Genomic DNA, 12,134 nt, shown 5'->3' with positions numbered 1-12,134 from the left:
GAAAAATGTATTCACGGTCATTACTTTCCATTGTGGCCAAAATCAAAGAGTCCATCCAGTTTTCCTACACCTCGAGAATCAATCGGACAGAATTCGTCGCTTATGAGTCAAGAAAGCTCAGCAGCATTCACCCATTCCTCTACGTTGATCTTCGAAGCCATTTTTAATTCCTTTCTTTGGCTGTGAACTCCAGTGGAAGTGTTTCTCTTTTTTGTCTGGATATCTTCATTGTTTGGAAAGATTGTTCGTATTTATTTCGGTATTGTCAAATAACTGCACTTTGCGTGGAAGATGCAGCAATCCTTATTCACCCATTCTTATAACAATCGAAAACTACCGTAACTGTTGTCTCGATCTCGATTCATAGCCTCTGATGAAAGTCCACAAATTCCAAACTTCCCCAGCAACCCTTCGCCATCTACTGTTCTGATTTCCCTACCATTTCCATTCGATTTCCTGTGCACTTCCGTCGTCACACCATGCAACGGATCGCAGCCAATAAGCCGATTGTTTATTACTATGCAGTCTCGAATAGTGTCTTTCGTTTATGTAGGATTGACGCGGTTATTTCTCTCTCTGTACTAGAACCATTTACTATAGTACTAAAGAACCTCGCAAATTTTTGGATGGATGTTGCTGCTAATATTTTGGAGTTGTCATATTTTGCAGTGCTGCACTTTATTCTTGTGTAGATAGATATCGATATAGTTTTTCTATTCCAACCGTTTACTGGATTTAATACTATGAACGTTTCCTGCTCGCTGAACGCTTTCCGCTCTAATTGTCGCACCTCACTGCTTCATCGCAGCAGTTCCTGATTGTTGATTTATAATAGATTGCTGCGATCCAGCTTAGGACTAGCACAGATTGCTGTTTGCAAAAAGACCTTAGGTTTTTCCTCTGTAAGTTATAAAACACCCAGTGAGGGGAGTAGCTCCCCAACAAAGCTCTCTAGCCTGAAATGCGACAACCCATGGTCTTGATAGGTCTGTGCTAGTACAAAAACTGTTCCAAGACTCCCAAGACCCAAGAAATAACAGCATTTGCAAACACTGCGGGTTATTGCCGCAGGGAGACAGCGATTATAATACATAGCGGAACAGAGAAAGTATGGTTCTTTTCCGATGCTGAGACAGAAGCGCTGCGGTTCGTTACTCGGGCAGAAAGGAACTGCGGTCCACATTTAAAGGCATCACCCCACGAATCTGAGGTGGTACGGATTTCAGGTGGAGTATTGGTATAAATGTACAGAATCACCCCCCTCTCAATAACCTACTATTCCGTATTCTATTGAATACTCCACCTGAAATCCGTACCACCTCAGGTTCGTGGGGTGATGCCTTTAACTTTAATCCATATTTGTACCGTTGCGATCGCAGTCAGCTTCCGCCAAATGGAGCGGTCTTTCTACGAGGTTTGTTGAAAGATGTACTTCTTTGATCCCAATAGGCCTAGTTGAGCACCGGTTATCTGTGATTATCTATTTTGCCTCCTTTGTGAGATGCGGGCTTTATTCCAGAACATCTCAAGATTTAACTGTTTCCCTACTTCAGCAGAGGCATACTTCCTGGCCTTTTGTTCTGTCTCATACTTTTGTAGAAGGGGAACAGGTTACTGTATTGTGCTGTAGTTTTGTAGATTTAATTAGACAACCAAATGAATAGAGCTGCTGAGACCAAGTAAGCAACCCCATTTGAATGCAATCACTCCCTGTTGTGAGGGCGACCCAGTAATTGCCAGTTCTCTGCATGTATAACAATCGAAGTATATGTAGCAAAAATGTTTTCTTATAAGTGATGCTTTCCTTAAGTGCTACGACCCGAAAACATCCGCAGTGTGAAATGTTAGGTCCTTCTCGAAGAAAGAACTTTAGCAACTACTCTAACTCTTTGCTGATCATGACATTAACATAGCTGTTCTTACTTAGCAACATTACTCATTCTACCTAAAAAGGGACTGAACATCTTGGGTGCATGTCCACGTATTATCGCATAGTTTGTGATAGCATCATTGCATCGTTCACACGATACTTAATATTACCAACTGCTTTTTGTTTCGCAACGCAGAGATAAAGAGCGATCTGATGAAAATAAGATTAGAGCGGACTACAAAGTCTTGTTTTTACTTTCATATCGGAGCACTGCATATGTGGAAGTTTACGGCCATGGTGTCACTATTTTTGCAAATGCAGTCGCCGCCAAATGCGTTCATTTGCAACTTGTGCGTGTGTGGAACCAGTGCCCTAAGAGCCCATTAGTGTATTCTGCTGTCGATCGACAGAATCGTAGGAATAATGTAGGATCGAGGCAGGGTTCCAGTGACAACCTTCGTCGCATCAGTCCGGTTGAACACTTTTGTCGGCGACTATGTGTTGATTTTACTAATTACTTTCGCTTCTTTATGTACGAACTTTCAGCTTATGAACAATTTAAGCGGTCTGTCAGAAGAAAGCATGTGTATTAAGTATGTTTATTCCATACTTATGAATGTAAGTTGGTGATGCTTGAAGTGATGAATAACGACTTATGAGATGCCTTTAGAAGTTTAACTCGTAATCAATACCAGTATCGCGACTTGCTCGCGATGACTAGGCGACCATATGAAAGCCCGCGGGGATGGGAAAGGATTCAGCTTAGCGTTTCATCTGTTCTGTTTCTGCGCGTGAGGGAAAAATAACGCTCATATAAAGATTAGATATAGATTTGACGGTAAATCTGCGTTTTCTAAACTTACAGTTTCCTAGTTTCTTGAGTATTTTTGTATGTTTCGTGTCGATTTGTTAGCGCGTTTAATCGCGCTATATTGTTCTGTTGAAGTGAATGAAATTGTATCGATTGTAGCTTAATTACCCTTGTTTGAGGTGAAATTATTCGGTCGGTGATGTGTCAACTAGAGGACAATTGAAACTGAACTACGAAGTTTTTTAAGCAGGGTGTTTACACTAATAGTTAATTTGCTAATTTGTTAGAAGAGAAAGGCATGTGTACTTTGGTATCAAAAAGAGCACTTGTCAGGAAAGGTAGACAAGGCGGTTGATGTTGCTCTAGCTGTTAATTCCGAGTTACGCTCGAAACGAGCACTCTAATTTACGCCTAGCAATGCTTTTGCTTTGGCTTCCATCTACATAAGACCTCTCACAGCGTTTTGTGCGCTCAAATATAAATCTATCTTACTCATGACAGTTAGTGCTCTTCTCAAGCAAGCCACACCAAGAATGGTGTGAGAGATTCTTCTAGGAATGTGTGCTAAAATATCTCAAGGAGAATTCTACTCTTTGATGTATTTTCCAGTATTCATTACTGATTACTTTTCTTCTCTGTATGGATATCTTAGATGCTTAATTCCATAGTTCAAAGTAAGGATGTTGTCTGTTGAAAAATTGACTCCGATTTTAATCATCAGCAGAACTTTGTCTGAGAACTGTATTTCTAACGCTTCTCAAAGGAGACCCAACTATATTTCGGACTTTGTCGTGTGAGAGCTGGTAAATATTTACTTCTAATCAACTATTTAGAATGAGCAGTCGTGAACAAGCGATCCAACAAGCGCGAAAAACTGTGGAACAACTCAGAGGAGAGCGAAACATGCGAAGAACTCCTGTTTCTGCTTCAGCTGCAGACTTGATAAGGTAATCGGATCCTTAGCTTTTCGTCGCTTCCAATTTCTTGCCCGTAGTTGTTTTTTTTTTAAAGGAAACCCTTTACATTTAGCTTGAAAACCTTTAAACACGATACGATCTATCTCATTATAACAGAGCTACCATGGTAACAAAATGACCATGTTATTCAACAGAAGCTGTAAAGTTATAACTCTATGAGCACCTTATACTTATTGTCTTATACAGAGGACCTTTAAATGAAGGAACAACACCCATAATACTGCTGATCATGAGGATTTCGAAGGTCCATGTGCTTCTTCTATCATTCTTTTGGGCTTATTAAATGGTTTCTATGGCGGTTAGTATTGGATTCTGGACCACAACGAGTTCGATTGGAGCGCACCAGCCCTGCGCGCGCCGCACCTTCCGGGCCGTTTTTTACGGCAATTAGGAAGAAATGGACGGAATCACCACCTTCTCCATAATCTACTATCCCGTATACGAATACTCCACCTGATATCCGCACCACCTCAGATTCGTGATATGCTGCCTTGAAGTCACTTAAACTCTAGGTCGCTGTGTCGGTACTATTGGAATTCTGGTCTCGCTAATTGTCTACTGTCTATCAAGTTAACTTTACTGACCTTGGTGCATTGATTCAGGGGCCAGGCAGGTTCTACTTTTTGTCTTTGGCGCACCATTTTGAACCAATTCCATTGCGCTTCGCAGCTTGCAGTCTCTTAATACTTTGTTGCGGCATCGCGTCTCAGGAGCGGTGAAGATCAAGGCACCGACGGTGACGGAATTGAGTTCTCATCTGATTGGCAATTGCGGGTATTTACACAGTGCTGTAACTTCATCCGTGACATGTTTGTTATAAACGAATGATATATATATATATATATATATATATATATATATATATATATATATATATATATATAATGCGTATGAACATATTCGAAACAGTATTACAGATGCTTGTTCAAGAGGATCGATTATAAATCCTTAAAAATATAGTGGACTGTTCTCACATAGAGTTGTAGAAAGCAAGGATTATAATAATAATTCTAAAGAAGCGAAATTCTGAACTTTACATATAATATGCCTAATACTTTAATATGAAACGTTATTCGGTTTCCATTCACTTTCTTTTCAGGTTCACTCAAGATCTTCAGCGCGAAGACGTCCTACTGACCGGATTTCCAAACGACAAGATGAATCCGTATCGTCCCAAGAGTTCGTTCCAGTGCAGTCTAATATGAATAGCTCACTCATCCCATGTGTTGTATTTTTGTTCTCTATGCGAGCGAATTCCCGTTATGCTTAATCCAGGCCACATATCAAATGCTTCATGCTTCACTTTCCACTATGCCTTTGTAGTTCACTGGTGAACGTACGCCTTCGTTAACGTCTCTGCTTGATACCTTTGGGCAGTTAATGTCGTTTGAATCTCTGTGTCGATGTACGATGGTTTCTGTTTGGGTGACCTAGCCCGGCAGCGCTATGTGAATGCAGAAATGTGTTTGGTCTTCCATCACAGTGCTTTTACGACTCACTAATATTTTCAGTCTGCTATTTCTTATTTGTGGAGAAACTGCCTCTTGAAATAAATTTTTTTTATTCCACCCTCTTTCACACGAACTTGCAGGTGGACCGCTTTATCGACGACTTGCAGCGACATGCAACTTCCTGAACTGTTTCTCACACAGATGATGAGGCTCCAAAGTTGCATCTGACGCCCTCTCACATCTGCATCTATTGTCTCTGCTGACTTCTTAGTAGGTGTACGGCCCATAAACTCAGACTTGCGGGTTCCAGTCGTCGTTATGTTGTCGTTCCTTCACTGATCAGCTGCGCAGTGTGAGTTTTTTTTTTTGCTTTTTTGGTGCGTAAGCAGTGGTAGACTTCGGTGCTCATGTTTTCCTGCAAGTCTACGATGCACGAGCAGGGTAAGGAAGTTTTAAACGCTTGGTCGCAACCTACTGCTCTAGTCCAAACTAGCGAATGTCATGCGGTCTTTCCCTACGACAGATTAAGAAAAAGAATGAGAAAGGAACAGTAGTACTCAGATAAAGAGCAATGCAGACATTCGACAACACTCACATCGCGACTCCAAGAAAATGTTGAGACTGATTGACCTAGACGACAGACGTAGGATCTACCATAACAAAATTTCCGGGAATTTGCTTGACCTATCCTCGTGCGAGTGTGCTGCACGCAGGTCCTCGGATTGTCATTGCTGCTCTTAGCAGAGGAAAGTAGAGGTGATCTGCTATTTTGCGACATTCCTTCACTTTATCTGGAAATGAAGGCAGAAAGTCGGTCTTCGGAAACTCTATTGACAAAGACATAATGAAATGTGAACAAACGATCTTGGATAGTTTAATATATGACATGGTTTGGCTTCTGTGTGTGCATCACACTATACGCACTAACATTCTTCGCAAAGTTGTGGGAATGTGGTCGGTTTACTTTTGATGTGTGAATACGATACGCTCACAAAATTTAGAGGGTGCTTATCACGAAATTGAAGCAGCATGGAAATGTACCTTTTATTTCTGTGTAGCTTCCACATTTAAAAGAAATCGCGTACGACTTATCCGTCAATGTAATATGTATTACTATGCTCGGATTGGCAACTCAGTCTTACAAACGTCACGGTGAAGCTAGGAATCTAGCTGCACATCTAGTACAGATATACCTCTTAGAAGATTTTTCAGCAATTAGCTGTTACCACGGGCCGGTCAGAAAGACCTGCCTTGAGGTGCAGCTGCTTGCGCGGCGTGGGAGCTCAGCTCAGTTTCGCACTCCAGTTGGAGCTAACGAGGGCCCCATGACGAGGACAAACGCTTGCTGAAAACGTGCAGTTGCTCCACAAGTCATTTCGTTTTGACTGCCAGATTGCCACCCACCGTGCTCATTCTCATCATTGACGGCGAAGTAACTGGATATTTTTCGTCAGTGATCAAGGTGAGTATACGCAAGTAAATAGGGTTTGCTCTTTTAAAAATAATTATAGTGAAGAAAAACAAGGAGAGAGTAATCCGATGACGTTAAAAATACCGTCAATCACCCCAAACTGCAGAAAGTAAAAATGCTTGCAAAGAATCTCCAGGACGGCTTGAAGATTACAAGTGATGGTTCTGCCAAGCATGTACACAAAATGGTTCACCCTTTTACTTGTAAAATTTGAAAAGACGGTCGAGAACAGATTCTGATAATTTCACTTGCATAAGAACATGAATAGTGGCAAGTTATCTCAAAATTACATCATTGTTTTTCTACGAATCATCTGTTTGCTTCAGCCGGAGGAAAACCTATGAATATGGAAATGGAGCAGTTCGAATCGCCCATTATGCTTTTTAAACAGGACGAAAGGGCATATTTTGGAGAATTGTCCAACCTATGACCACGATGGAAAGGATAGATTTCTTCGCACATCCATTTCCATCGAAGGTTTTCCACCAGCAATCCAAGATGAACTTGAAATGAAACCTTTTATGCTCCTGACTTACTATACTCACAAAAGCTGAGCGTATTTCTTGTTTCAGACGTCCTGATCCAGCATTTTCTAGCAGTAAAAGGATTGCAGCCAGAAGCTCGATAGTATCCTTGACAATACTGAATCAAAACCTCCAATAAAAAGACTTCGAAAAGTATTAATTTTCCCTCCCCATGTAATCCAGTCACTGGCACAATATCTATGCTCTTGAATTAGTGAGAATTAGAATTCGCGTTTACGAAACTCAGTGCTAGTGCATGGTTTGATAGCAGAAAAATCCCTGCGAAGAGTGAGTGGAGATACTATCATCCAGTTTACCGGAAAATTAAGCCGGAGCATCCTAGCTCGAAATCCCGGGAATTTCATTTATGACTGGGTGTGAAAACAAAGCCACCTGAACACCAACTATACTACGCATAAGCGCTAGCTCTCGGGTGAGAGAAATGGAGGTGTCGAGACTGGGACATCTGCCATGTGTTGTCAGAAGCAATACGTGAATGAAGTGTAATCTTGCCCCGATACTGTGCCTCACTGTTCTTTCCGCTTTCCCCAATCCTTGTGCAGTAAGTGACGTATAATTAATGTTCACGTCGGTGTTTGTAAGGAGGTTTACTGGAAAGAGTAAGACTTTCAAAGGTCAGCTTGCAGCTGGAAATCTTTCTAAAAGATTTGATCGAAACTTTTGTATTCGAACAGAACTTAACGGTTTTTTCTTTCCAGGTGGTTGTTGCTACCCTCTACACTTTTTGGTAATAGTTGTATTTATTCCACAGTAATGCAGTTCACTTTTACTTCTGAATTGTTGAATTCCCTGACTATTATTGCTGGGATGTCCTTCATAAACTTGGAGTCAAATATGCAAGAAAATGATAGCGTTTTTTGGTTTTTGATGTGGAGATTAGGTTATTTCAACGAGGATGTTTAGCCACAACATAATGATAAATTCATACACATGCAAATCACCATCACCAGAGTTTCGTTTTCAACAAAGGATTGTAGTTATGGCGACATTACATTCAGGTTAAGTAGATGCAGAAATTCGAAGGGATCGTTTTGCGATCTTCGGAACAGTTGTCAAAAAAAGTTTCGTCACTCCCAAAATCAAACGTCCCTATGTTGAATACTGCGTTCAATTTGTTTTTTGCCAGCAGTGACTCCAAAGACAACCGGAATCTCAGGAATTACGATCCTTCTAGCACAAAAGATAAAAGCAACCCCATTTTAGCATACCACAAAGACATCTGCGTCTAGTATCAGACGACATTATGATTAAAAGACAGAAATGTAAAGGAAAATAACAAATTCATTAAACGCAGTTTCAGGTAGAGTTTTCGAGGAGACATCCCCATCAGTACGGGACGTGTGGCTTTGCTACTATCAATACACAATATTGAAGCGCACACTTCCCACCCGTCGATGAAAATTCGTAAGTGCCAGGGAAGAAAGCAGCCGAGACCTCACCGCCTTACCGCCAACTTCAATACCCGCTCTTTTCGTCTACGGCGTCAGCAACACCTCCCTCAATATCTTGGATGAGCCTACGCTCATCCAATCTCTGCTCTTCAATGCCGGGACGACCAAATAGTAGACGTCATCAGCTCTTTCGTTTACTCCTTATTTTCAGCGCAATACCTGCAATAAATCTCTTCAGTCTGATTGAATACAACTCAATATCTGGCGTGGCAGTTCCAGATGAACTTGAGTGAGGAAAATTAACCACAGGACAGGCCATTACGCAGTTTACGAGTGCCGTGGTGAGAACCTAAGCTCCTCACTCTCATGAAACCATCAGATCGAGATGTGATGAGCACTTAGAGTTTTTAGTGCACAACAGATTTGCAAAAACGCAAAAGAACTATTCACCCTCACAAAATGAGGAAATCTCCGCCAACGTTGTTTTCACGAGCGACATGTGCCTTCAATTCCTAAGAGAGAACAAATCATTTCGTCTTCGCAGACGTTTTTCGGACTGACTGCTCTGAGTGTTTTTGATGTCTCAGATTCCTGGAACAGTAAGAGGAGCTGCGCGTTTCGTGGCGATACTTGCGCACCCAGGGTACTTCCCAGCCCCATACTACTGAAAGTATCCCAAAGTTAATAATACTCACAAACACTTAGCCGAGTGGCTGCCGCTCATAGGCGACTGCTGCTCGGCCGAGTGCCTCCCATCGACCCCCTTCCGTTCCTGTTTGTAGAGGCTGCTCGGCCACCACGGCGCACCGAAAACAATCGTCCCGATCAATATATCGAAACAATCAGTTCGTAGGGAAGACTATTCACCAAGGACAGTTTGCGCCGATTCTTTTGACAGGGAACATTTCTGTCGACTAGTTGACACCCGTTCGATGGGTATTGAACTATCTACGTCAGCACTGTCCAGTGCCGCAAACACGACGTCATATTGCTCACAACCACAAACGAACTGCCAGGGGCCAGGTAATGCTGAATTTCTCGAGGACCAACGCCGTAGGAACGAACCTGGCGCTAGTCCGAACACGATACGAAGAATTCGCCTTGGAACATACCCAGTCTCGCGCCAAGTTCGCCAAACACAGAACAACAGAACATCCAAAAAAAATCCCGGAACTCTGTCGAGAACGCATCACTGAGGAGCTCTGTGGCGATTTCGGCGCGCCGAGCCCTGCGAAGCAGCGCGCGGAGCGGGCGCCTCTCGTCCTTTTTGTCCAGATGCCATTGTAGCCTGCGTACAATTTCTTGACGGCGCGAGGTATGAGTATTTGAAAGTCGCAGAGCTGTGACACCATGCTCAGAATAGCTAAGGAGATTTCTGAGTCCGAAACTGCTTCTTTTTGTATCTACGAGGACAGGTCATGCAAATACGACCATCAGCCGTCCCATCGAACAGTTTGTGTTCAGACGGAGGTATGTTTCATCACTTTTTAGCTGTGAAGTTCACTTCATATCACATGCATTACATTGTGCTTTAAATAATAATTGAATCATAGATTTCATGTGATGATGTCCTTTTGTCTACTGAGTTAGCAATTCTATGCGACGATTCTCAAAAATGCGGTGGATCTAATGAGGTGTTGTTTTGGCGTGCAGTCGCGACGCAGAGAGCTAATGAGTTGGACGTCTTGCGGGAGAATGTCGAGAAGGTCGGTTTTTTTTTTTGCTATTATGTGCACTATTAGTTGTCAAGTTGGTAAACATGCATGAGTATGCGGCCAAAATTTTGATTTTTGTGTTGGCCAAAATGAAGTTGGGAGAGGGGGCACTCACTGGCATCCTTATTTCTCGATAATAAATCAATCGGGGCCTTAAGACGTGAGCATTAATCTTAGGAGATCTATGACATGTAAGTTTAAGTTCCCAAGAGAAAAAGTAAATTAGAGCGTCGAGAAATAAGGGCGCCACTGTGTGCCTCCCCCTCCCCCTCCAACTACATTTTCCCCAGACAATTTTGTTTGCTGAGCTAATATCTTGATAGTGCTGATGAAGCATTTATTGATGTTCATTGATGCACTTTTATGCAACATTGTGTTCTTCCTATCTTCAAGTAATGTAATGCAATGTAATCCGTTATAGTATAGTTATACGAATGCTCGGCGGCAGATGTGTTTCATTGGGTAAGCGCGAAACATTAAACTGAGGAATTTGATTAGTACAAATGGGTGTTTCTGTTGGATGTAGTGAAGGAGCACATCTCGCGCCAAACATATCGAACTTACCTAGTTTGACATATTCTGCGTGACTATAGAGAATTGAAAACAAGCTATGAAGGAGGCTGTGACAGTGATGAGTAGAAAGTTTGGAAATGTTAAAGTGTTTCAGAAGCAAGTAGTAGTTTTCCAGGTGTTTTATCTGATTTTTTTTTTGCTCTCTTACACTCTTATCGGAAACAATTTCTACCCACACCTCACAGAATTACAGACATTAGTAATATCACGACTTAGCTAGCGTATCGATGCTCAAACATGGATTAGCTTCAGATCTGCTTAAAGGCAGCATACCACGAATGTGAGGTGTTGCGGATTTCAGGTGGAGTATTCGTATACGGGATAGTAGATTATGGTGAGGGGGTGATTCCGTCCATTTCTTCCTAATTACCGTAAAAAACGGCCCGGAAGATACGGCTTCGGGCGTTCTGGCGCACTATTTTCTACAAGGAGTTAGACTAGAACGCGCCAGCTTTGTGCGGTGCCGCATCTTCCGGGCCGTTTTTTACGGCAATTAGGAAGAAATGGACGGAATCACCCTCCTCCCCATAATCTACAACTCTGTATACGAATACTCCACCAGAAATCCGTACCACTCCAGATTCGTGGGGTGATGCCTTTAATCATTTGAAATCTACAGGTTATTTGTATTCTTCCAGAGAATAGGCCTTCTCACAGCCAATTATGAGCTCACGAGTAGGAATCAGCGATGTGGTTTATATAGCTATCATGTTTTCAGATTCGGACAATGACACAGCAGAATTTAATGGAAAAGAAAGCATTGGATGAAAAACATGATACTCTCTATTCACAATTGGAAGAGGTTCTTCAAATTCCCGACGTCCAGACTACGCAGGAAACATGCGAAAGAGATCCTACATGATTCATGCTTAGTTTGATCGTAATCCTTGAAAGTTCGTTTGGCAGGATATAGTTCTTTGTCGCGTGAAGAAACAAGTGTCGTTGTCCATACTTAGGTCTTTTCTTATCTTTTTCTATTCTTGTGAGCTGGATCTCGGGTGTTGTTCTTGGGAGGTGTTTAAACACAATCATCGATTGGTGCTCTCTCCTTAAATAGTTGTTTTTTTTTGTAATTTAAATTGTTCGTTTGTTCTCTGTCGTTCCTCTATTGCATGAATATAAATTTATGTTTCGCTCAGATGTCATTTAGTTCCTCTGAAATAAATTACTTACTAGTACCTCTATATTTTAGACTTTCATTTTCAACATATTTGCAATGTGTTTCTGTGTTAATAATTCTCAATCTATTGTTTCATAAATTTTGCTATCCATTAATGGTGCGGCTGCAGTGCGCTCTTCGCTACATGTCTGGTTTTTACTGCTAATTTAC

At 41.8% G+C, this 12,134-nt stretch overlaps 2 protein-coding genes across 3 annotated transcripts; both read left to right on the top strand.

Annotated features, from left to right (window-relative positions):
- Positions 1-3,515: 3,515 nt before the first annotated feature.
- Positions 3,516-7,010, top strand: RB195_010544 (uncharacterized protein; the record flags this gene model as incomplete). Of its 2 annotated transcripts, XM_064191602.1 has the most annotated exons (3): positions 3,516-3,628; positions 4,758-4,837; positions 6,907-7,010. In XM_064191602.1, the coding sequence occupies 3 exons, from the start codon at positions 3,516-3,518 to the stop codon at positions 7,008-7,010; spliced, it is 297 nt and encodes a 98-aa protein (XP_064049185.1). The 2 variants fall into 2 exon arrangements, with proteins under 2 accessions (XP_064049185.1, XP_013303060.1); XM_013447606.2 differs by lacking the exon at positions 6,907-7,010 and having other exon boundaries at positions 4,758-4,863.
- A 2,856-nt stretch (positions 7,011-9,866) lies between these two features.
- RB195_010543 (uncharacterized protein) lies at positions 9,867-11,666 on the top strand (the record flags this gene model as incomplete). The annotated part of the gene is made up of 3 exons (XM_013447605.1): positions 9,867-9,986; positions 10,070-10,222; positions 11,523-11,666. 3 exons carry the CDS (start codon positions 9,867-9,869, stop codon positions 11,664-11,666), a joined length of 417 nt encoding a protein of 138 aa, XP_013303059.1.
- Positions 11,667-12,134: the final 468 nt, after the last annotated feature.

Source organism: Necator americanus, chromosome III (genome assembly GCF_031761385.1).
Source record: "Necator americanus strain Aroian chromosome III, whole genome shotgun sequence".
Lineage (NCBI taxonomy): Eukaryota > Metazoa > Nematoda > Chromadorea > Rhabditida > Ancylostomatidae > Necator > Necator americanus.
This window is presented reverse-complemented; position numbering and strand designations above follow the sequence as displayed.